A 26,643-nucleotide genomic window follows, 5' to 3' on the forward strand; every position below is an offset into this window, starting at 1 on the left:
GAGTCCTCATTTCTGTACTGCACGACATCTGATAGCCCAAGATCATAAATACACGGCAATTAGGCCTCTAATCAAGCCATCCCCTGGTTGCTCATCAGCTCCTAATTGCCAAATCCAAGTTGGCTCATTATATAGCAGTCCCCTGACACTGTCGACCACTTGCCACCTTTTCTTTCCCAAAACCAGTTTATTAAGTTACGCTGATAACCATCACAGGTGAGCTGATTGGATTTCCCGTTCTCCCTCCCCTTCCCTTCTGTGTACACCCCCTCCCCCCACACACACACACCCTCCCTGTGCTGCCACCTGCATCTCCCCTCCCTTCAGTGCTTGGAGAATTGAGGAGGCTGGATATTTCTATTTTCCTTAAGAAACAGTCCGTAGTCTAAATAAATTGTTTAATGAGGGTTAGGTACTTAGAAATCCTTTTAATGGACACTGCTTTTCATAACTACTTGCTTTTAGATTTTTCTTGAAGGGATGTTAATTATTTAAACTATCAGTAAAGCACTGAGTTTTAAGTTTGGTTAAATTGTACCCTGGGGCCACGTGGGAGGATCAGGGTCTGTCACTGAGAGTTACAACCTTGTGTGTCCCCAGGCAGTAGGGAGAGTAAGGCAGGCTGAGCTGGGGGGGGGGGGGGGAGGCTGGCTCTGCCTCCTCCTGATGCGAAGTGGAGCAGCTCAGTTTCAGCATTTGTTTGTAGTGAGCCACTTGTGACAGCAGATGTTGAGGACTGAAAGGACCCGAAGCCCCAGATAAGGTGATAGAGGGGTGCTGGCTGAAGTCGGGCTTTTACGGTAAAAAGTCAGGACTTTCTCACCAGGCCTGATGACAGACCAGGCGACCAAAGGCTGAGGTCTGCTGCCAGCCTCATTGAGGGAACACTGGATGGCCTACTCCATCTTCTCTCTCATTCTCTCCCTTTCTAGCCAGATGGTACTCCCTACGGGGCGGGGGGGGGGGGGCAGGGGGGATCCATGACCCCATGAAATGTATTTCTTTCTCTCCTTAATTCTGTCACAAACAATTCTGTCTGAGATGCAGAGGTCAGGCCCCAAAGAGACACACTGGGAAAATGGGAAAGTTAATTTCTTGTGCACTTGTGGCTGGTTTGTAGGACCCCTTGGAGAACTGCCTGACACTGAGCTCCTGATGCCAGCGTGAGTTCTGGGGCTTGCATAAGACGTGCTCCCACGGCTGAGCCGAGGTCATCCTGGGGCTGGATGAACCAAACGCCAAGCTGATGAACTAACATCTGAAAAGGCATGGACATGGGGGCCCACTGTCAAAGACACTTGGGGAAGCCAAACCAGTCGTGCAGCATCTATAAAAAAAAGGCTTTCTTGATATCCTACAGCAGCGGTTCCTAAATTTGGTTGCACTTTGGAATCACCAGGGAGCTTTGAAAAACCCCAGTGCCCTGCTGGGCCCCAGACCAATTAAGTCAGAATCTCTGAGGATGGGACCCAGGCATCAGTGTGGTTTTTTTTAAGTTCCCCTGATAATTCTAGCAGGCAGCCAAGGGAGAAGCACTCCTAGAGTCAGATTAGCTCCATTTCCATCCTGATCTATGCTACCCAGCTGTGCAAGCCAGAAACCTGCGTAGCACCACTGTAATCCAAGCCTTCCTAACCCCTCCAGGGCTGCCCACTTCCCCAACACCCGGGGTCACCTTCATGCAGAAAACAGTGTGCCTAGTGCTCCCTGGAGCTGTGTGGTGCTGGAGACCCATGCGATTCTGCATCCTAAGATCTCTTCCTCTCTTTTCTCTCCATCCCCACTCTGTTGCCTTAGTTCAACTCTCCCCATCACTAGCCCAAACTATTGCAGTTGTCTCCTAACTGGCTCCTCCACTAATCCATTCTCTGTGCTGGGCCAGGTGATCTATACATCAAATTTGTTCGTGCCACTTCTCTGCTTAAAACACTTAAAGGAGCTCCTACTGCCTTCAAAATAAAGTATGGACCTCTCCGATCAGCAATGAAGACCCTCTGCGATGTGGTCTCTCTCTCCTCAGCTTCATCTCTCACCTTCATCTTACTCAGACCCTGTGTTCCCTCCACGCTGGGCCCCTTGATGCTCCGTGCTATTTTAAACACCTGTGTTGCCACCTTAGCTGCCTAGCCAACCCCCATCCTTTAAGCTCCAGCCCAAGGGCAGCTCTCTGGGAAGCCTTTGTAGACCCCGCTGAGTCCAATGGGCTCCTCGTGCTTCTGGGTCGAATATGCACCCCTCCGTGTGTGCTTCCCATGGCACTGCCATTATTTTGTTTGTTTGTTTGTTTCATTTTGTTTTTTTAAGATTTTTATTGGGGAAGGGGAACAGGACTTTATTGGGGAACAGTGTGTACTTCCATGATTTTTGTTTTTCCAAGTCAAGTTGTTGTCCTTTCAGTCTTAGCTGTGGAGGGCGCAGCTCAGCTCCAGGTCCAGTTGCCATTGCTAGTTGCAGGGGGCACAGCCCACCATCCCTTGGGGGACTCGAGGAATAGAACTGGCAATCTTGTGGCTGAGAGCCCACGCTCCAGCCAACTGAGCCATCCAGGAGCTCAGCGGCAGCTCAGCGGCAGCTCAGCGGCAGCTCAGCTCAAGGTGCCGTGTTCAATCTTAGGTGCAGGGGGCGCTGCCCACCATCCCTTGCGGGACTCGAGTTGTTGAACCAGCAACCTTGTGGTTGAGAGCCCACTGGCCCATGTGGGAATGGAACCGGCAGCCTTCGGAGTTAGGAGCACGGAGCTACAACCGCCTGAGCCACTGGGCCGGCCCCGAGCACTGCCATTATTTCTGTGCATCTGTCTCTCTTTTTCTCCTTTGGACACTGTGTTGATCCCAGAAGACCTTCATTTGCAGATCATGGGAACCTGATAAAAAGCCAATTGCCTGAGCTCAGGGCAGGAGCCCTGGATGTACTTCCTCCCACCCACTTTGAATTGCCTCCGGACCGGCTTCTCCCCGACCCTGACCTGCTGGGTTTGGCATCTTGGCTTCATTTTCTGCAGATGCCAATAGAAAACTCTGGACGGGCTGCTTGTAACTGAGCTGGCAAACCATGGGATGTTTCCTCTGGGGACTTGCTCTGCTTTGCTTTAGTCCAGGCCCTAGGAACCTCCCATATGGGTCCCATTCAGGAAAGGGAATCAGTTGTGATCTCTTATATGGTTGCTCCTTGAAGCAAGGGACAGAGCCTGATTCCCCTTTGGATCTCAAATGCCTGGTACCGTGCCTAGGATGTTCTGGGCTTTAAGTACTCAGTAAATGCTTATTAGGGGGTGGTTGGATGGATGGATGGATGTATCGATGGATGGATGGGTTGGCTGGTAAGGCGATGGACAGAAGGATAGACAGATTAATAAATGGATGGGTGGCATTTCCTTTCAGTTTGTTCTCGTTCCTGCTACCGGGCACACACCTTTTCTGCTTCCTTGAACCTCCCCTCTGGAAACCAGGCCCCTGGGGTGTAGACCCAGGTGAGGCTAGAAGAAACCAGACCAGAATGTCACACCAGCTTCCCCAATGGCTCTTTACAGTGAAACCCTATACCAAATAGCCCAGCACCTGACCAGCTCCTTGTACCACTCACTAGTTAGTTACATGTACCACTAATCAGCTTTTCCTGGTTATACTGAGAGCCCTGCAGGATGGACACTCTGCTGTCTCACAGCGCCTCCACCCCCAGCTCAGTTCAGATATACAATAAGTGCTCAGTGAATGCTTGATCACAGGGAGTCCAGCAAGCCTCCTAGACACATGGACCGAGGGTCTTCGCCCACTGAAGAAAAAAAGATGGCCTTCCTTTCTCTAGAATGTTCAGCTTCTGCAGAGATGATTTGGCATCTGTTTCTCAATCTGGGGTAAATGTTCTGGATCAAGGATCCCATTAAAATGCCTCTCAGAGCTCTTAGGGAATCACGCTTGGGGAGTCCTTCTTGGCAGCAGATAATAAATCAATCACAGCTCAATGAAAATGCTAGGTTAGAAGGGGATCACTCAGGCCAGGTTAAGAAAAAAATCCGGGACACCCTGTCCTTTGAGGCCCAACCTCAGAGACCCTCCTGTGGATGTAGGTGCTGGACTTAGAATGACCAGCCATTCCACTTTGCTCAGTACTGTCCCGGGTTTAGCACTGAGACTTCTGCATCCTGAGACCCAGGCAAACAGGGACAGTTGGTCCCCCTGACTCTGGCGCTCCTCTCCTCCCCGCCTCAGCAGCTCCTTTGCACAATGCAGGAGCCCTGTATGGGCCTCAATGTTTACGTGGCCACAGACCACTTCCAAATATCTTCCCACCAGTAACCTTGATAGCCAGTAAGAGTCCACGGTCAGTGAAAAGAGCCTAGGGCTCCTGTTTTCGACCCTAGGGGCTGAATTCTGAATCTTGCTCCTTGTGCTACCATGGTTGCGCTACCAGGGAAATTACAGGGAAGGGAAAGGAAGGGAAATGTACCTGAAGGAGGGAGACATTGGCAAGGCTGAGTCGGAAGAGGTAGTTCCTGCAAAAACAGAAACGAAAATCACAAGTCAAATTGGTTCTGCAGTCAGGTCCCCAGGAAGCAGTTTCCTGGCTCCTGCCTCACGGGGTACCAGGACTGGGCGCCGATGGCAGAGTCCCTACGGTGGGCTGACTCCCGGGGAGAGCTTTACCTCTGTTGGCTCATTTAATCTTCACAGCAACCCCATTAGAGAGAGAAAACTCCACTGCAGATGGGGAAACAGGTTGGGTCAATGGCACAAGTCACAGGGATAGTAAGTGGCGGGATTAAAACCCAGACTTGTCTACCTCAGAAGCCCACACTGTCTCTGCTTCCCGGCCATCCTGGCAGGCCCGGGAAGGAACTCCCACCATCTTTCCCAAGAGTGGAACCGGTTTCTGTTCAACTTAAAGCCTCCTGGAGCTCTTGCAGACCCAGACAGGCCATCTTGCTCCTTCCCTCACGTACCTCCCTGAACCACTCGCCTCCTCAAACAGGCCAGCCGTGTCTCCTGGCTCCTCACCACGGGCCCCAGGACTCCTGTCTGCTTCTTCGTGTCCTGCAGCCCTTCCTGTCATCAGTGACTCTGGAACACCTGTCCACCTCCTTGGACCTCCTCTTGTCGCTCTTGCCCAAATTGTCCCCTCTGCCACCTCATGATTCTTCTTCCCCACAGTCTAGCTGGCACAGGGCTGTCAGACTCAAATGCTTCAAACACCATTTTCATCACATCAGCCTGCTGCTCAGAAACCTTAAATAAGGAAACTTATGTCCACTCAAAAACCTGCACATGGACGTCTATAACAGCCTTATGCATAATTGCCAAAACGTGGCAGTACCAAATGTCCTTCAGTGGGTGAATAGATAAACTGCGACATACAGATAATGGAATATTATTAAGTGCTACAAAGAAATGAGCCATCAAGCCATGAAGAGACATAGATGGATCTTAAATGCATATTACTAAGTGAAAGAAGCCAATCTGCAAAGGCTACATACTGTATGATGCCAATTATATGACATTCTGGAAAAGGCAAAACTAGGGAGACAGTTAAAGGATCAGTGGTGGCCAGGGGTTGGTGGTAGGAGGGAATGGGTGAGGAGGTAGAGCACAGAGGATTTTTAGGGCAGTAAAAACACTCTGTATGAAACCATCATAATGGATGCATGTCATTATAAATTTGTCAAAAGCCAAAGAATGTACACCACCAAGCGTGAACCATAACATAAACTGCGGACTTTGGGTGATAATGTGTCCACATACTTGTCCAATTGTAACAAGTGTACCCCTCTGGTGGGAGATGTTAATGGCAGGGTAGATTGCACGTGTGGGGCAGGGATATATGGGAATTCTTTGTACCTCCCCATCAATTTTGCTGTGAACCTAAAACTGCTCTAAAAAAAATAAAAATAAATGAAGTCTCAATTTTTAAAAAAAACCTTAAATAATAATGATGCCGATACTCCTACCACTGCTACTATTACTACTACTATTACTACTACTACTACTACTATTACTACTATTACTACTATTTCTACCACCACCACCACCACCACCACCACCGGCCACCTACTGAGCACTCACAGTGTCAGGTACTGCTGAAATTGCTTTGCCTGGACTCTGGAACCACAAGACCACTACGTAAGAACTCGAGGGTGGCAGAACCACTGGTCAGGGGGCCACATGAAAGTGACTGCAGGTCCACAGAGTGGACTCTGTGGCAGAGAAGGGAGAATTCCAGCTCAGCCATTTGAAGGTAGGGGCCTTCAGAGCCGCTCAGTGTCTGCATCTGTACAATGGATGTGCCTGTCTTTCTAATGCCTGTCTTCCTTCTTTCCCAGGCGCGTGGAAACAGGGGAATGGTGTGATGCAGGTTAAAATGCTTTATCCACGTCAAAGCAGATGTAAAATTTTGGTTTTCCCTAAGAGTGTTCTGGCCTTATTATATTTCCTTTGGTCATTCCTCTTTACGTTCCTGAAGGTTTTAGGAATAATTGCTTTAGAAAGTTCTGGCCTACCTTAGCTGTGCTAAGAGAAATGAGGGGAAAGGTTGTGGTGGAGTAGGTCAGAAAGAGAAGGGGCCCTGCTGCATGAATCTAGAACTTGAAGGAGACACCTCAGGCTGGAGAGGTGGAGAGACACCTCCAGCTCTGGCTCCAGGCCCAGGCCACACTCAGCTTCCTTGCTCTCCTGGCGGGCCTGGCCTCACTGGATGACCTTGGCTCCAAGCCTCTGCTGACTTTCCCCACCCTCACCCTCCTGGCCCAGGGACAGATGGGCTCCGCTTATGGCTCTGCCCCAGCTGTCTGCTCAGGTAACACAGGCATCTGCTCATAGCTTTAAGAAATTAGGGGAAACACTGCATCACTTTATTCATTTTCATCCCATCAAAAGTCATTCATCACGACATCATAGTCTGCTCTTCTGGGAGATGAGAACAGAGAGGAATCTCTGTAGCCTGACTCGCTCTAAATTTCTTATGGAACAAGGCAGGGTGTGAATGAGTAAAAATTGTCCCCTGGCCTGAATTTTAGAGGCTGGGGGGGGGGGCAGAGAGAAGGGGTAAATCTGACTGGTAGAAGAAAAGGAGGAAGGAAAGTGACCTAGAAAAAGAGGGAGAAGAAAGCTGAGGACTCACTTCATTTGCTCCAAGGGGTGTAAAGGGGCAAGTCCAGGACTGACTTTCCCCCCTGTTCCCTGAGGGTGTAGCTAGGTTCAAGGACCCAGGAAGAGGTGTGTCTCCACCTATGGGGGGAAGCCCCCCGACTGGGTCAGGAAGAGCAGTGTGACCACAGGCACGTGACATACCCCTCTGGGCATGTTTTCTGGTCCATACAGTGGACTTGGAGAACCCATGTCCCTGGGGTTATTGTGAATATTAGATGATTTATTACATGCTTGATTGACTACATGTTTTAGATGCTTTACTGCATATACGGTACATATTATAAAATGGTGCCTGGCGCATGGCAGCTACAGAATGAATGGCAGCTTTCAAGATGCTTCCACAGGTTCAGAGGGAGGCATCAGGAGTTTTTAAAGTACTTAGGCAAAAAGGGTGGAATCTGAACAAGGTAGAAGGACCTTATCAGTCAGCTTCCTGATTGTAGTGTCGTACTATTGTTATGCAAGATGTTACCATAGGAGGGGAAACTGGATGGAGGGTATATGGATTGGATCTCTCTGAGTTATTTCTTACAGCTGTGTGTACATCTATGATTACCTCAAAATAAAAAGTAAAACAATTATTCTTTTAAAGAGCTGGGAAAAATTAAGTCCACACTCTTACAGACTTCCATATGTACAGATGACCTCTGGCAGGACACACAAACTCACCACAGGCCGAGCCTCCAAGAAGAGGTCCGGCTTGGAATATGGAGGGGTGGCCCTGCTTTTCGCTGTCTACTCTTTCGTACCTTCTGAATGTTATACCAGAACCTGTATCACTGATGCAGTATAATTAGTTAATTTAAAAATAAACATAAAATGCTTTCAGCCCAGTGTCACCACAGCCCTGTGATGTTGGCAGCACAGAGACTGAAACCCAGACTCTACAGATGAGGAAACTGAGGCTCAAAGGTGACGATCACCCAGGACAAGCACGTAGCTCCTCTGGTCCCAGTCAATGGCTCTGTCCTTGGCTTGCTTCCTTTTCACACCCCACATAAGGGGATGCAGACACTCAGGAGAGCCCCGAGGTCGAGGATGGTCAGCTACCTCATGTAGCTTGGAGGTGCCCAACCCCAGACCAGCAAATCATAAGGTCTGGGTTAGAGAGAGTCTGAAAAACAGCACTGCAGTGGGACGTGCTAACACGGACAGGCGGAACACACTCTAGCCCTGGGCTTAGGAGACCTGGGTTCTGGTCCTCATGTCTGTTGTCACTTGGCTATGTGACCTTAGGAAGGTCACCTTCGCCTCTTCAAGCGTCTGCCTCTTCATGTTTAAATCAATGGCAGGTAGATTAGAACTGCGATTCTCAAACCTGAGTGTGCATCAGACTTGCCCGGAGGGGCTGCTGAAACGCAAGTTGCTGGACCCACCCCCAGAGTTTCGGATTCAGCAGGTCTGGGGCAGAGCCCAGGGACTTGCATGTCTAACAAGCTCCCAGGTGCTGCTGCTGCTGCTGCTGCTGGCCCAGGGACCACTCTTTGAGACACACTGGAATCAGCCATCTCTAAGCTCTCTTCCTTACCAGAGTTGACGGTCTATGATTTTGTAAGAATCATCTCCTCCTACTTCACCCCAATAAAGTCCCCAGAAGTCCTCACTAGAGCATGTTATCCTTTGGATACTGGACCTGGGCAGTGGGGCTAAAGGACGTCAGGCAACAGGAAAGTGAGGTCCTGCACGAGGCCTGAGTCCGGCATCCCAGCTGCAGGTGGCCAGCTGGCCAGCAGGGGGCTCCTGGGTACCTTCTCTGCATGCAGCTCCCAGGGACGCGCCAGGGAAGACTGGTTCAGGCAGTATGGCAGGGATGGGGGTAGGCGGTGGCCAGCAGGTGTTCCTGCTTTCAGTAACTGCCAGCGACTGAGGTATGTGGCTTGCTGAGATTTGGAAGTCTAAAGGTCATTGGTCCACTCCCAACCCCAAATGTTTCCTTCTGTGGAGGACATATAGACACAGAGAAGGCCTGGCAGAAAGCAACAGGGGTCCAGGACACGGGAATGCCCATAGTAGGCTCATCCCAAATAATATTCCCTCTTCCCAATTCTAAGCACGTGCACTCCTGGCCCCAACCCTCCTGCACCTCATTACCTGGCTCCCACGATGAGCTGGTTCCTAGAGGGATCCAGAGCGAGCTGGGAGAAATCTTGGGCTCCAGGATAGGTGAAGTTAGAGACCCAGGGCTTCAGGTCTGGGGGAGGGAGAGGCAAACATTAGGTTACTACTGGACCAGGGGCTCCCAGCTGTACCAGCACGGGGCCAGAGAATTTCAGGCAAGGGGTGCCAGGAGACCTGTGAGCAACCAGCTGGCAGCTTGTGTGATTGCTGGGGTTATCACTGTTCCTACTATGTTCCCGAGCTCAGAGAAGGGCTCTACCTGTCTCTCAGTTGCCTAACGGAAAAGCTGTAATCACCCATGACTCCCTCAGACCCTCACCAGCTACATGAAACACACTGGCAAATCCTGACTGTTCTATCTCCAACTGTCTCTAAAATCCATCCATCTTGCCCTCTGCACTCCACCCCCATCCAAGCCACCAGCATCTCTTACCTGGACTGGTGCCAACAGCCTTCTAACTGGCCTGACTTCCATTTCCTGGCCATCCAGTCCATTTCCCACAAGGCAACCAGAGTGATCTTTCTAAAATGCAAATCTGGTGGTGTCACTCTCTAGCTTAGAGCCCTTTAAAAGCTCCCAGTTACCCCAAGAAAAAGTCCTAATTCCTGACGACTTTTGGGCTCTGGCCCCACTGTGTCCCCAAGTCAGATGCCTGGCATGTTAATTATTTAGTGATCCATGGAAAGAAACTAGAACACTGCACTTTTCCAGATCTATTCTACACTAAATTTTCACACTTCTGATCTCTTCAAAAGAACAGTTCCTATTCACCCTCATCCCCACACTGCCTCCTCCAAGAAACCTTCCCTGACTCCCACAAGCCAGGGTGAGGGGCTCCCATAGACCTCTACTTTACTGCCATAAAAGCCCCCATCACGCTGGGTGTCTATCCCAGTAGGTTGTCCTAGGGGACAGGGAAGATCTCGCTTCTTGGATCTCCAGGCCCCACCTAGCACCTGGCAGTGTTTGAATGAATGTATGAGTAAACCCTCAACTCCCTTCTGTACAAAAAGAATCAAATTATCAGACAAGGCTCCATGGAGGGTGAGTGATCAGTATCCATCCTTGTTTCCCAGGAAGGAGCTTCCCAGCCAAGGCCAAAGCCTTTCATGGGCGTTGGGTGGGCAGAGAGGAGACCTTGCAGCCCTCTGGAGGGATGGGCAGTGGTTTGCGGAGGGTACATCTAGGGAAAAGTACCCAACTGGCTTTCCTTCCTGCTGGAGACCACTTCTCCCATCTTGGTGCATAGCCCCTTAATAGCTTCCCCCCCACCCACCCCCAACCCCCCCGTCCGTCATTCATGGATAGGAGGGAACTGACTAGTAATGAGAGAGCCTCAGATAGAGGAACATTTGTGCCAAGAGGGATAAAAATGAGGGTGGAATGTGAGGCTCTGTGCTTTCTCCCCACCGTGCATTAGCGACTGCCTCATAGAAGGCCTAGAAGAGTGTGTGTGTGTGTGTGTGTGTGTGTGTGTGTGTGTAATCCAAAAGAAATAAATCATTGCTCATTATCCCTTGACTACAGAGTAAGAGCAGCCCTTCATATCTGCACGACAGGCAAACACTTAATCGCTCACTGGAGAACTGGAGGTTTTGCGAGTTGGATATTTTTCAGAAAACTGTGATATGCACAATTTAAACTTCTGCAGCAAAATGGAGCAAACCCCCGGGTCTGCCTCTGTCCCCAGCAGGTGTCTATGGGTTGGCAATAATTGTCACATAGTTGCAATAACATTTGGGTAATAGCGATATAAGGAATAGATCTGGAGTTGGATAGGCTAGGTTTTTAGCTGAACTCAAGGCCACTCTTTGAAATCCTGGTAGGATATTCTAATACCTTAGTGACTAAGCCAAGGGTCCACGTCCTCCAAGAAGCCTTCCTGGATTATCACCTCTCCAAACGATCTTATTTTGTTCCACATCCTCTCTGCCCTTTCTGTTCCATTCACATTGTATGTTATTGTCACTCTCAATGTGCTCAAGTATATTTTCTGTGAGGGTGAAGAGAGGGGGGTGTGAGAGGCTTGCCTGTCCCCATCAGACCGGGTGCTCCCCAACAGTAGCAATAGGGTCACACTTTAATTCCCTTCTTCCCTTCTGACAGAGGTATTCCAGATGTGGGCAGTTGAACAGGGGGAAAGGAGGCATGACTGGTCAGCAGCAAGCCAGGAGAAACTCAATCTGGGAACTTCTCAGCTCCGTCTTCGCTCTGGCTCTTCCTTGGGGAGAAGAGGAGAGAGAGAGGAAACTGGCAGGAGCAGAGATGACAGTAGGGAGGTAGGGGATGGGGAAGTGAAGGGTGGAGGCCCCTTTTAGCTTCTGTCTCTCTCCCTTCACACGGAAGGGACCAACATGGGCAAGGCGGAAAGGGAAAGAAGGAAGAGATGTGTAGCCCAGCGGTCCTGGGGGAACTGTCTTGGGAAGGGAGCCAGCTTCCTCTGATTACACAGGCAAAGAGGACCATAGAGGAGGCTGTTCTTTAAAACACCAAGCACGTTCTGAGCTCCATGTGCAGCGAAGGCTTTGGACAGTGTCTTTAAGAGAAAAATGACATTCTCCATGACGCGCCTGTGATTTTAATTATGTATAGTCAATTCAATTACCACTTTGTGGATTAACCACTGCCAGTGTTAACTCCATATTGGCTTTTCCCTGCTGCCTAGAAAGGCCATGCTGTGGCAGAAAGAATAACATGCAGGCCAAAGAGTAACACAGGAGGCTCTCCCTTAAAAGAAACCCATAGCGAAAAATCTAACCTTACAAAACAGGAAAATATCTGTCAGATTCTGCCACTGGCTGCTCCTCGGGGGTATTTAGAGGTTATCCACAGATGAGTCAGATGTCGGGGGAGAGGGAAATTCATAGTTACAGGGTTGGAAACTTACAGATCGGTCAGAAATAAGGTGTAACATATGAGGGGATCCTGGAAGGTGGGGGTTGGTGCTGGGCTAGAACACAGAACATAGTCATTCAACATGAATCGAGTCCTTCGTGTGTGCTCAGTGGTGCTAAAGAATGTGGGGAGAAGGCTAGCCTGGTCCAGGACCAGCTGTGCTGGGGGGCCAAAGAGGGTGACTGTTAAGATACAACACAAGATGCCTGATACTCAGAAGAAACTCTTGCTCACTCTGAGGCCCCACAGTGTGGAGCCTGGTGTGAAGTAGGGCCCAATAAAAATGTAATGAATAAACAGGGAAATCCAAAGCTGTCAGAATGGGGAAGTAGGTAAGTTGGTGGAGGCCAGGAGGGTGGGGGAGGAAAAGCAGAGGTGACGCCACTCTCCAGGGCTGTCAGTCTAGGATGACAGACCTCCTCCACTTGGTCAGGTCTACAGGGATTTCTTAGTGACTCTGTAACAATCACCTATGTCACCCGGAGTCTCCTTCCTTCATTCTGAAAGAGGGTGGGGTGGCAAGTCAGTTTCATTTAAGTAATTTACACAGGAAGATAAAAAATTATGTCCAGGAAACCGCGCACCCAAACAGCACATCTCCCACCTCTCCATCCTTCCCCAGTTTGCTCCAGTACAGACCAGCCTGGCAGGGGATACTCCTGCTCTGCTTCCGTTGTCCCTGTCCCCAGAAGCAGCCAGGCCAATAGCACCCACTGTGAAGTCTCTGAGAGGACGTGTTTCATTAGGAGCTGCCAGAGTGGCCCTCAATCTGAGGAAGACAGCTCTCAGCCCTCAGAATCCAGCTCCCTCTGTCCTCCACGTGGTCTTTCCCTTCAGTGACAGCTCCCCTCAGAGCTTCAGGAGCCGTCAGAAGTCTGAGAGTGTGTACATGTTTTGTACGCTTAAAGATATTGCTAATTTACTTTAATCCACTTAAGCCTTCAAAGCCTGGATCCCTGCTCAAACGAGGCAGCATGGAGAAAATAGCTGGAAACCCTCCTCCCCGAGACGGGAGACAGGAGCCAGCCCGCAGCTGGGGATCCCACACTTCTAAAAGCCCCACGTCTCCCACCTCACAGCCCCCAGCTCCAGTTCACCCCATGCCCCCACGCCACACCTCCCAAATCCCACGCTCGCCTCAGACTCATGGGTTTATTTTTCCACTCTGGTTTCTATCCTGCCCGTCTTGACTAGCTGTGTAGAATCCCAGATGAAAGGTTGTACGTCCTCCTGCCCGGGACACCTGAGGATGGAGCCCCTCATCACTCTGCCATGCTGAGTGGGTCAGAAGGCTCTGGCAAGCCTCTCCAACCCTCTACACCTCAGCCCCGCTCTCATTTGTAAAAGGACGTGATGGCCTCGTCCTGCCTCCCTGCCAGAGTTATTGTGAAGGGGAAACAGGGAAGGTGTTTATCAGACGTAAGAGCCTGGGGACCCTGAGACTACATCTGCAGATCCCAGTGGGAGCTGCCACAGAGGCAATGGACCCTGACGTGTCAGTGTGATCATAAAGCCACCAGCGACCCCCACACTGGCTAACAGGTCATGGGAGCACCCCGGAAGCTCCAGTATTTGTGTTTTGTTTGTAGATTGTCATCCAATGCATATACTACTTTTAGAAACTCTTATTGATAACTTATAAACCCCTCAGGATATGTCCAGCGATTCACAAATCCCAGATTGGAAAACACTTTCATAGGACACTCTCATGCCCTCCCTTGACAGAGAAGGAGACATTAGTCCTCAGGGCCCCTTTCCTTAGGGATTCCTAGGACCCCAAAGATAGGCAGGCCTGCAGCAACTTAGAGCAGAAGGAAGCTTTCCAGAGATCACCAGGCAGTCTAGTGATCTTTTCATTCTAGGTAGTCCTCTCCATTCTGCCCCCAAGGGAAGCCAACAAATAGAGCTCATGCTTCCAGAAGAGCTAGAGCTGAGACGACCAACCAACCCTTGGCCAGCCCGCCCAGGGCATCCACACCTCGGTCTCTAGCAAAGGAATCCCAGAGAAAGACTCTCCTCCCCAGGTAAAAATAGAGGGAGGGCCTGAATACATTGTCTGGAAACTAAAATCAGACCCCTCCAGCCCATGGCTGCTGTCCTTACATCTATCCCAGAGGAAGAGTCTCCAGACCGTACAGGAAATGACCATCCCAGGACTTCCAACGGCCAGAGCGACCCTGCTGAGGTCAGACCTAAGCCCTTCAGGACACCGTCATTGCACAAAGGGCTGAGTGGGAGATGGCTCTCACCTGCAAAGGCCACGGTGGGGTGTTCCCTCAGGGCACACAGCTGCTGCTCACCGCTGGGTTCACGGGAGACATCCTGGGAGCTAGAGAAGTGGAACAGCAGCAGCGTGAGGCTGGGCGGCAGGAGGGTGACAGCCAAGGTCCCCAGGATCACCATGGTGAGCTGCTCTTCAGTCGTAGCTACTGGCGGCGGGCTGCGAGACAACCTGCAATGAAAGCACTCAGTCTCAGTACTGCTCCCTTGGCAACGCCCACTTCTCCCAAGTTCTTCTTGGTGGTCAGCAGCCCCACGGATTGGTTTGTTTGTTTGTTTAAATAAACTTATATTTTATTTATGTTACTTAGAGTTTATTATTCTCTAGTAATGCGAAGTTATAGATCATATCTTGAAAGCTAATATCCCTTGAAATGGCTTTCTACACAAAACTGACAAATTATACAGCTTTTTCTATTATGACCCCAAATGACTTAAAATTAGTTTTAATGATAAAGGTCATATCTTACGGATTTTAATAAACGGAGCTAGGACAAGTACATAGCCATTTATAAAAAGATAAATTTGGATCCATAACTCACACCTTATACTAGGGAAAATTCCAAGTGGATAAAAATTAAATGCTAAGAATAAAACCATCAAAATACTAGAAGAAAATGTGGGCAGAATTCTTCATAACCTAGGGGTGAGAACCATGACTCAAAATCCAGAAGCAATTAAAGCAAAGATTGACAAATTTAACTACATAAAAATCACAAACTTCTGCATGCCTCCTTTTCCTCCTATCCCCCCCCCCCACCGAAATCAAACATCAAGCAAAACTAAAAAGCAAATGACAAACCTGGGGGGGGGGGGGGAACAAAAAGAAACATTTTCAATTCATATCACAAACAAAGGGCTAATATTCCTCATATGTAAGGAACTCCTGGGAATCAAGAAGAAAAAGATCAACTATCCAGTAGAAAAATGGGCAAGGAATATAAATGCAAACAGGCTTAAAAATATGAATGACACTTATTCTAACTCATAAGAGCAATGCAAATTAAAACTCAGATTGAGATACCGCCGATCACCTATCAGTTTAGCAAAAATCCACGTTAGACAACATACTCTTGGTGAGACCGTGAGACCTGGGGGCACGCTCATATACTGCTAATGGGTATGCGAAAATGATACAACCCCTGGAGAGGAATCTGATAATATCTGGCAAAACGACAGAGGCATTTACCCCGTGACCTAATTTCTGGGAGTGTACCAGTGCTATTCAACGTATGGTCCATGGACTACTGTTGATCCACAAACTGATGACTTTGGGGCGAGATGCATGCCGAAACTCGAGAGTGAGTGTTTCAAAACAAATTATAGTCATTTGACAGAGTAATTTTTATGTCTGTTGGATCTAATAACAAAATATGCCGGTTTGTATTTTGCATAGTGTTTTTTTTTTCAATTCACTTCTCTCGTGAATCACTTTTATTAAATTTTACATAAGCACCCACCTGCGACAGACTATAAATTGAAAAGTAAAACCTGCTCCTTCACCAAGGATAATTGAGAAACAAAAATAGAGAGAGGCACCTGCACATGTACAAAGGGATTTATGCACAAGATTATCCCCGTGGCATCCTTTGAAATAACAGAAAACAGGAAACAACCAAATATCCAGCATCCAGAGACTGCTTAAATAAGCTATAGCATATATTTGGAATGGGAGAGATACTATGGCGCTCTAGAAGAGAATGAGGGTTTTCTCGAGGTTTTGATGTGGAGAACTCTCCAGGGATATTAAGTTAAAAAAAAAGCAAGGCACGAAACAGAGTAAGAGCATGCTACCTTCTGTGAAAAAAAGAGAGTGAAAATAAGTACATTTGTATTTGCTCATCTTAGCATTAACATACACTGGAAAAATAAACCAAACTAATAAAAAAAGAAAAGTTTACCTGTAAGTAGCAAAATGGTTTATTCAAGCTTTTCAATGTACACATTTTTATATTATTATTGTTTTTGAATATTAAATGTGTTTCATATGACCTAGTCCATAAAAAATGTTTAAACCTTTTTGAAAACTCGTTTTGGTTCTCTAAAACTTCTCATATGGAACAGCCCAGAAGGTCCCCTGGAGGCCTGACGCACAGCTTCGGAATCAGCTCCCGCCTCTCTCCTTCCAAGGCCCATCCACTGTGTCACCAAGCCCTGTTGACCCCACTTCCCTCACAGGTCCCTAACCCACTGAATGACCTCCTCATTGTCACTTTCCTCATCTGTGAAGTGAAAGGAACTAGCTCAGGGATTCCAGGCTGGGGGAGGGGATGAATCAGCGTCACTTCTACTGGGGGTGCAGGCCTGGGGCCAGCAGGCGAGTCATCCCCAAGTGGATTCTGCCAAACTCCCAGAGGGCTAGAGGCCCCTGGGGTTTCATCCCCCTCTAAAACCCTTGGCTCCCAAACCCTCCTGTCTTCCCTTCCGACTGCACTGCCTTACCTCAGGTCTGGAAAATTGCAGTAGGATGCTTTTCTTCCTGCCTAAGTTCCCACTTACGTGTGTGAAATGGGACAATACCTATCCATTACCATTGCTGCAAGGCAAAGCACCTCTTTGCTCCTCTCACAGGAGAGCCTGGCCAGCCCTCTGAGCAGAGACATTCTTTGAGGAAGATTTGGCCCAAGCTTACTCTCTGGAGTGATTTGTCACACTGCTGTTCACATGGCCTTAGTCCTTAGTGCTCAGCTGCCTGGGGCTTGGAACGGCTGTCCCGTCCCAGCGTCCCAGTGCTCATATGTCCTTTCCCGGACACTCAGCCCTGGACTCGGGGGACTGAGGAATCAAAGGTCAGGACCAACCCTCCAGAGCCAGTCAACCTGGGTTCAAATCCCCGCTCCCCTCTTTACCAGCTGTGCCACTCTGGGAAAAATGCTTAACTTCTCCCTGCCTTAGTTTCCCCAAATTGGGAGTGAAAATAGTAAGATCAGCTCCCTTAGCAGATGTAAGTATTAAAGGAGTTCCTATCTTGAAAAGGCCTGAAACAGGGCCTGGCAGACAGTGAGCATCCGTAAGTGAGAGGTATTCTGGTGCCCTGGAGGCAGTGGGGGACACGAGGGGGGCAGGGGGGTTCCTACTGTTCTTTGACACCTGTGCTGGATGTCTTCTATTTGTCTCTCCAGTCTTTGTCTCCTCCTCCCTGCTATGTACCTACGCTGCATCCAGGGATTCATTCCCTCTGGCCAGTGGAGGGTGGGAAGCGCTGGCAGAAGAGGGAGGAGGGAGAAGAGGACGAGGCAGCCCTGGGAGCTTCTGTCCTACAGGCTTCTCTGCCTCCAGGTCCCAGCAATCACTACTTCCTCCCACCCCACCTTCAGGCCTAAGGGTACCGCCGCCTCCTTACCAGCCCAGGGGTACCCACTGTGAGCAGTCCCATATGGTTCCCAAATCCCTCCCCACCGTTTTGTAAGTAGTTTCTTTATTAAAACTGCCCTCCCATTTCCCAATTTGAGTGTGCCATATGTTTCCTGGGGGGACCCTGGCTGATATAACACCTACTTGGTGGTATTCAACACATATGCAAATATCTTTTTAGACCTTAGCTGGGCTTTTCCTCTACCAACTCAGGACATCTAAGTTGTAGGAAACTGCCCTCCCCTCATTATTCCCAGTTCTGCCCTCCCCCCACTCCCTTCCCAGTTTGCCTGCCTCCCCACCCCCACAGCCCCTCAGCCTGACCCCTTTGTGGCCAGAGCCTGAACTCTGGGACCTGAACGAGGAGCAGATCCTAGGCCTGCTCCCCTCCCGCAGACCTCAGGCCTTAAAGCCCAGAATTACCAAGGAAGTTCCACTCAATTATGGTTTTTATATAAATATGTCTTCCAAGTCCCTTCTGAATCAGTAATTGCTAGATTAATATCACTCCCTCCACCTAGCTCCAACACAGCGTGTCTGCCGGTTGAGGAGAAAGGAAGGTAACACAGAGCATGAATGGGAGCCGGAAATGACTGAGGGCAGGACCTGCATTCCAGTTCTCCTCTATTCAGCTGAGGGAGGAGAAAAAGAAGACGAGAGCCAGAGCAGCAGATGGGTGAATGGCGTACCACACACCAGCCACACCAACCAGAGAGCCCCCAGACAGGGACGCTACTCAGGGAGGAGAAAAGAGAAGCCTTTTTTCAGATGAGCATCCAATCCTTAGGAGTGCAAGGGTGGGTCGAGGGGCTGACTTCGGAATCCCACCAGGTCTCACACACAGGCCTGTTTTGCCATCATCTTTAAGGACCTCCTCTGTCCTTCGCAAGGAAGCCAGTAGACCCTAAGAGGGGAGCAACGGAGGGACAGAAGGAGCAGGGCAGCGAGGAAAATGAGGTTGAAGTGTGGGGTGTTGATGGTCAGGGCAGGGCTCAATGAGCCAGGGCTTACAGCTCTGCAAACGCCAGCAAAACAAGACATGCCACACTGAAAAATAAGCAGTCAATTCCTACAACACCAAGGGGGTGACAGGGTCTAACTTTTTCAGCAGATTTCTAGATACTTGGCAGGGGGTGGGGGAGTGACTTCCCAAACTCCCAAGAATTTCTCATCTTTGGAAATTATCTCCCTTTCACCCACGGTCAAAGGGGTAGGCTCCTAGCAGCCTTATATACACACCTTATCCCCACTCCATCATATGTCGCTGCTTGTACCAAGGACAGTCATGTGGTCAAAACAGACCAATCAGATATACACACCTTATCCCCACTCCATCATATGTCGCTGCTTGTACCAAGGATAGTCATGTGGTCAAAACAGACCAATCAAATGATCTCTCATGGCAATTTGGGTTAATAACATCTCCTCTCACTCCCAGGGCCACGTTAGTCTTTGTACACGGACCTGGAACATGTAATGTGGAACCTGTGGGATGGCCATCTCCCACCTGTCATGGGCTGAGGAGAGCAGCAGAGATAATCTGAAGACAGAGACCAGTGACAGGAGACACACAGCAGAAACTCTCTGGGGTGCTCACAGCTCCAGCCCTTTCCCAAGGTCTGACTACATTCTACTTCCACGAGCCACCGCCTCCTGGGTCCTTGTAATAAAATGTCCCCTGTTGTTGCTTAAACCAGTCAGAGTTGTGTCAGGCCAGGAGTTGCCTATGAAGTATTGCCTCCTCATGTCCATTCCTCCTTCCTAAAGGAGCCTCTGCATCGGTGTGAACAGTGTGCCCTGCTCAAAGCATTCCTGGTCTTCTGTACAGGGGTTGCCAGGGAAAGGCGTGAGGAAGTCGTCGGCGGGGCTTGTGGGGACGTGCTCTAAGAGGGCTTTCCTTCTTCCCTCCTGGCCTTCAGACGGGACAGGTGGTGCTACATTAGTCTCTGCTGCTTTAAGGGACCTTTAGCGAAGTGATAAGGATTGTGGTGCAGAACGATAAATGGAACCTGGCATGCTGAGGATAGAACAGCTCCGGTCTGCCTATTTCCAGGCTGCTTTCCCATGTTTGACCATCACACTTCTATGCCTGTTTCCCTGTCTATGAAATGGGGAGAATAATAACCCCTACTTCAAAGACTTGTGGCAAAGGTTAGAGGAGATATTTTTGTCAGACAGGCTTAGCACCTGCCACAAAGTAAGGCATCGTATAAGGGTGGGTTATTATTATTGTTGTTGTTGAATAATTCACTGCGAATTTGTTTAAGATCTTGTTTTCAGCTCTCAGTTATCCCAAGCACTATTCCTGTCCCATAGAGTTTGGTTTCATATACTTATCACCAATACACCTAAGACAAACCGGAATTTCTAATATGGTTATCTGATCTGATGATAAAATACTCCCAGAATTTCTCCAGTGGGTAGAAGAGGCCGTGAGATCTTCCCGTGTTGTAGAGTACCACAGAAAGTCCTGAGCTTGGGAGGCTGCCAGACCTGGGTGCAAATATTAGTTTCATCACCTATAAAATGAGGCTAATAGTCCCTTGCCCTAGGGAGAATACTTGTAATGCCGCCAGAACTAAGTCTGGCACAGAGTAGGCCCTTATGAAATCCATGTGTATAAATGTATTCATATACATAGAACATTCAACTAGTTACCTAAGTGTCTGTCCCAGGTTCACCATTCACTCACTTATACAAAACTTCACTGAGCGTTTACTGAATATCTGCTGTGTGCTGGACCCCATACATAGGGGAACTGAGATGCCCGCATGACAAAAGCATGGTCCCTGCCTTCCAGGACTTTACAGTTAGTAGAGGATAAGAGCCATTTCCCCAAGGAACAATATATCACAAGGCAGAGAGAGTGACCCACTGGGACCTGGGGTCTGGATGGGTAAGGGGCACAGAGAGCCTGTGCTTTGCCCTGTCTCAGGACTGCTTGTCATGGGCACTGTGGTAGGGTACTTGTTCCAGGAGTGGGGGGAAGGGAGGCACAGCACCAGGGGACTCCTGCTATTTTGGGAAACCCCCAGTGATAAGGAAAGCATTTTCCCAAATCATCGGCCAGAGCTTCTGTTGCCTTCTCTCCCGCTGCTGCCCCAATTCCCCACAGTCCTCGATATGGGGTCACTCTAATGGTGCCTGGAGGCGTGTGAATGCATGTGCGTGTGTATGCAAGAGAATGCACACCCACGCAGGCACCCCCTCGGGGATGCCTCGCCTTCTATGGGACTTCTCCAGGGCTCACTTTCCCAGCACAGATAGTGGAGAAGGATTAGCTGAAACTGTGGGAGGGGATAAAATTGCCGAGCGAGAGAGAAGGGCAGAGGGCCAGGCCAGAGCTGTTGGAAGGCCCACAGTTATAGAGGGACTTTTGCTCTTCTCTCTGGGGCAAAGGATGGGGGGGGGGGAGAGAGAGAGAGAGAGAGAGAGAGAGAGAGAGAGAGAGCTGAATCACCCACAAAGCCCAAACTGGCTTCCTAACAGACTCTCCCCTGCACAACCATGCTCTTCCCTGCTTGCCAGAGAGCCGATGGCCCAGACCTTCCTACAGTGGGGAGAAGCTGAATTGCCACACTGAGGACCATCAAAATCCTTTATCACTCCCTTCAGTATGAGGATGAATATGGGGGTCCCAGCCCTCCTGCCAGTTCCAGTCCTACAAAGGAGATGGAAGCATGGGTAGATGAGCAGGAAGCAGATTGGGAGGGGTTCTGAAGAGAGGTGCAAGATGCCCTGGGAAAGGGAAGTGACAGGAATGCCTGTGGGAGGGAGGCCTAAGGCGCCTCACCTAGAAGACAGGGCTCAAATAGGGCCTGAAGGAAAGAAGAAAGGAACTTCCCCAGCCACTGGGGCTAAAACACTGCAGACTGAGGGCAAGGGCAGGCAAACCCTTGGCCCTGGACCATCCTCACATAATCCAGTGAGATTGGAGAACTGGGCAGAGGGAGATGGAGAGAGAGATGAGTCTGGAAAGGACGACTGAGGTCAAATCATGAGAGACTTTAGTGCAAACCTAAAGCATCAGCAGGTTTTCTTCTTCAGAAAAGGAGGCCCGTTCAATGGTTTGGAGCAGTGGAAGCATGTGATGGGATATGTGCCGAGGGAAGGTAGGTGGCAGCAGGCAGTGGGAGGGATAGGTTAGAGCGGGCCATCCATCTGCGGGGCAACTCTAAGACTTGGAATTGGGTGTCCCTTCCTCCAAAAGAACCCCGCCCCACAACCGGAACAAGGCTGAATTTCAGCCCTCAATTGCAGCTCCCGGAGAACAGAGCAGCTCAGCTGCAGGAGGTGGCCGTGGCTAGAAGCAGGGAGAGAATGGAGGGCCAGGTAGGAGAGCTGAACCAAGGCAGTAGTAGAGACCCCTCAAATTACTGCTGCCAGGGGTCCCTTCCAAAACAACTGGGGACCTCTTTTTTTATGATTGATAAAAAGGGTGTAATCGGAAAGGAAAAGACCACCTAGGACCCTAAAAGATGAGGGCTTGAATAAACACAGCTGCTGTGTATTAAAAATGTGCCAGGCCGTGTTAAGCTTTCTCTGCAAGACCTCATGGCGATTTGGCAAGAAAGCGAAGAAATGCCTTCGTGATCGCCATTCTCAGTTGATAGGAAGAAATGAGGTTAGCGGGGAAGGAACATGCCCAAGATCCCAGTGCCCCTTGATACCAGGGTTGAGATTTGAATCTGAGACTGTCTGCTGCAGAAGCCCATACATCTTCCTTCCCAGAGGAAACAGACCCCAGCCCTCCTGGCACCTTCTACAGCCCCAGCTCTGTGCACGCTCCAAGCAGCCTTAGAAGCTTAATTTGGTTTTCTGAGTTGGCTTTCTGACCAGGGAGAGCGCTTTATGGCTATAAATTATTAAACTGACTTCCTGCTGCAAATCAGTCTCCTATGAGTTTGAGCTGTGGGAGCCAATTTTTCCAGGACCTGAGCGGCTCTGAATAAAGAAATTCCAGTGACTGCTGATGGACAGGGAAGAGTCCAGAGGCCTGGAGCCAGCACACAGACAGCCGCCTGTGAGCCTCCCGCAGCCCAGGCCTGACAACCAGGGGCCAGGCTGGGTGGAGAGAACCAGCCGCTTCCTTTTGTCCCTACCTCAAGCTTGGCCCTTGAGCCCTTGAGGACCTTGGGGAAGGGGGCTCAGCCGTCCTCCTTCCCGGGCCCCCTCCTTCCTTGACTCCATTCAAAGTCTCCACTTGGCTGCCTGCCTGGGAAAGGGGGAGAAAAAGAGAAGGAAAAGAAAAGAAGAGGAAATAGGAGGGAAACTAAGAGCAGGAAAGAATGTATTCTATCCGAGGTTTGGTGGGGAGGGGAAGGCGTGAGGGGTGCCCCTCACTCCCCCACCCCCACTCAGAGCCACGAATGCCATCTTCCCACCCACCCATCACTCACTACTTGGGGGGCAAAGCTTAGCCAAGCTCAGCACAAAGATAAAATTGAGATGCAGATTCCTTCCCATTGCTCTGAATAGAGCAGATTGGATACGGATTTTCCTCTTTTCTTCCCATTTAGACCATCTGGGCGACTGGGGCCTGAGGGAAGGTTGGGACCAGGTGGGGGAAGGGACAGAGGCTCAGAAACACTACCCAGCGCTTTTCAGCACTGGAACCTGGGGGTGAAGATGTGGATGCCCCCCTATCCCCACCCCCTTTCCCAGGGGTAAGTTCACTCCCTGCCTTTGCACTCTGTTCACCGGCTGGGCCGGCCGGGCCAGGTTGGGTTCTCCTCTCCTCTGTCTATTCCTAGCAGACTCCAAGTCGCGTGCATTTGTCCCATCAGTGTTCTGCAGTCCTTCCTGCAGTCCCACCCCCATCCCCCAACTGCAATTAAAAGGAAACATGTGATCACAGAAAGTTTAACAAGACAAGCTCTCAAAGACCATTAGGTTCAACACTGTGTTTTACAGATGAGGAAACTGAGGGCTGGGGGAGAGTGAGAGTGTCTGGTTCAAGATTGGGCAGGGCGCTGGTGGGAGAATCAAGACCAAACTAACAACAACAAAGATCATGTTATTATGGATCAAGCAGTGTTCTATGCTCTTTATATTATGCCACTTAATCTTCACGATAACCTTGTGAGGCAGGTACTATCCGATTCCCCATTTCATAGACAGGGAAACTGAGGTACAGACCCGTTAAGTAACTTGCATGATGTCAAACAGGTAGAAGCCAGATCCAAACCCAGGCAGTGGGGCTCCAGAACCTGCCCCTGCAGCACCATTTCAGTGCACCACACAGGAAAATGGCATCATTTGACATGGATCTGTGAGCGGGAGCCCTGGCCCGACGGGCTCCTGGCCAGGGCTAGCAGGCTGCTCCGGCAAGCATTTGCAGATGGTGAAACCTCTAAAGCACAGTCCACAACCATTCTATACTTCTAATTGTGGACTCTGGACTTGCTCCTCTGAACAGAGTGTGTCAATACAAGGTCAGAACTGAAAACAAGAATAGAAAGAGAATGTTTCTATCACTCGGGAAAATGAGCAAGCGTGAACCTTGTGAGAGAAACTTTGTAGGAGATAACACGCATGTGGAGTAAGATGACCAAACAGATGAGGAGAGAACGTCAGAGGGAGAAGCCATGGGTTGGAACCAGCACGCTGCCTCATAGCTGTAATGCAGCTGTGATGAAATAAGGTAAATAGCACGTCTGGTTCATGCCTGGCACAGATAAGTATTATGAATAGTGCGGGTTGCACGAAGGTGGTTTGACAATGAGTAAAGATTTTTTTTCTGTTTTCCAAACATTCTGCAATATTTGATTGTTTTTGCAATGAAAAAGAACACAAAGGAGACTCGCCGACTTTAATTGCTGGAATTAAAGGCTAAGGATGTTGCCAAACACAAATCAAGCTTATCGAGGCATTATTAGAGCAACCTCCTTTTTCTCCTTCTATGTGAGCTCTCTGTGGAAACATTTTGCTATCAGATATGCAGTTGCTGTGTGAAATGAAAACTGCGTTTGAAAACATGCCTACCGCTCAAAAACAGGCGGCAAATCCAGCGAAAGGCCGGGCTTTCTTGGGGTTTCAGTACCAGACTCACTTGCTCAACATCAACCTTTGTGGGAGCTCCCTTTCCCCTGCACTCTCCTGAGGATGGTTCCTCAACACCAGGAAAGCTGGTTCTGTGATTCAAAGAGCCGCTAAAGAGATGGGCGGTGTTCATGGCTGCACCACAGTGGGAATGTCCTTAATGCCACTGACCTGTCCGTTTAAAAATGGTTAAAATGGGTTGGTGGGAATGTGAAATAGTGCAGCCGCTATGAAAAAAAGTATGGTGGTTCCTGAAAACATTAAAAACAGAATTACCAAATGATCCAGCGATTTCACTTCTGGGTATACAGTATGTCAAGCAGGGACTCAAACAGATATTTGTACACCCTGTTCACAGCAGCGTTATTCACGATAGCCAAAAAGAGGAAGCCACCCGAGTATCCATCCACGGATGAATGGATAAACATAGTGTGGGCTAGACACACGATGGAATATTATTCAGCCTTAAACAGGAATGAAAGTCTGACGCATGCTACAACATGAATGAACCTTAAAGACAGTATGCTGAGTAAATAAAGCCAGACACGAAAGGACAAGTATTGTATAATTCCACTTATATGAGGTACCAAAAATAGTCAAAGCATAGAGAGAGGAAGTAGAATAGTGGTTGTTGGGGGGCTGGTGAAGGGGAGAATGGAGAGTTGTTATTTAATGGGTACAGAGGTTCAGTGTCTAAACGGGAAAGAGTTCAGGAGGTGGGTGGTGATGAAGATCGTACAACAATGTGAATATACTGAGCTATACATTTAAAAATGGTGAAGATCATACATGTTGTGTTATGTGAATGTTGCTACAATTAAAGAAAAAGAGCCCCTAAAATCCACTGGCCTGAGGAGGACCAGAAGGTGTGCCGCTCACACCGCAGAAGATGGGGTCTTCTCCCACGTTTCCTGCAGAGTGGGGCCCACTGCCAGCCAGCACCCTCCTCCAGGGCATGCTTACCCCCTGAGCGGTGAGTGAAGTGAGCCCAGCCCTGTATTCGTTTCCTGTTGCTGCTGTAACCAACTTCCATAGACCTAGTGGCTTCAAACAACACATTCATTCCCTTACAGTTCTGTAGGTTAGCAATCCAACACGGACCTCAATGGGCTAAAATCAAGGTGTAGACAGGACTGCACTCCTTTCTGGAAACTCTAGGGGAGAATCCATTTCCTCGCCTTTTCCAGCTTCCAGAGGCTGCTCACATTCCAGCTTCCGGGCCAGCAACACCGCTTCACTCTAACCATTCTTCCATAGTTACACCCTCCTCTATCGCAACTGGGAAAGGTTCTCTATTTCAAGAACCCATGTAAGTACATTGGACCCACCCAGATAATCCCGGACGATCTCCCCATGTCAAGGTCCTTAACTGAATCACATCTGCAAAGTCCCTTTTGCTACATGAGGTAACATAGTCATGGTTCCAGGGATAAGGACATGGACGTCTTTGGTGGGCCATTATTCTGCCTACCACACGCATAACACCCACTCCCACCCAGTCAGATACACGTGGCAAATATTTCTGGCATCGAGACTCATCCACACCTGAATTTCTGAAGAAGGAAGAGCAGGTGCTGGCAGGTCACAGCCACACAGTCTCAGGGAAGAAAAAGAGGCCACTGCTGAGGGGACAGTCAGGGAGCATGATGTGTGTGCCCGAGGAGGTGGGGAGAGAGGACCCCAGATGGGAAGATGACGAGCACAGGGAAGGGGACAGCATGTCCCACGGGAAAAGAGACGCTCACAACATGCAAAGGGGAGCTCGTGGGAAAGACCTTACAGGTGAACCGCACGCCAAACAAAGAAATTCAGGAA

General features: G+C 49.4%; 1 protein-coding gene across 2 annotated transcripts in view; it reads right to left on the reverse strand.

Moving 5' to 3' along the window:
* Positions 1-26,643, reverse strand: part of SEMA5B (semaphorin 5B) — a 118,462-nt gene that overhangs the window by 24,691 nt on the left and 67,128 nt on the right. For both annotated transcript variants that reach the window (XM_081077272.1, XM_081077271.1), the window contains exons 2-4: positions 14,403-14,605; positions 9,231-9,330; positions 4,447-4,492 (exon numbers count right to left, since the gene is read on the reverse strand). In XM_081077272.1, the coding sequence (XP_080933398.1) occupies positions 4,447-4,492; positions 9,231-9,330; positions 14,403-14,556 (300 nt within the window). In that variant the 5' untranslated portion in view covers positions 14,557-14,605. The remainder of the gene's footprint in view (positions 1-4,446; positions 4,493-9,230; positions 9,331-14,402; positions 14,606-26,643) is intronic.

The sequence above is a fragment of the Rhinolophus hipposideros genome, assembly GCF_964194185.1.
Source record: "Rhinolophus hipposideros genome assembly, chromosome: 2".
NCBI classification, from domain to species: domain Eukaryota; kingdom Metazoa; phylum Chordata; class Mammalia; order Chiroptera; family Rhinolophidae; genus Rhinolophus; species Rhinolophus hipposideros.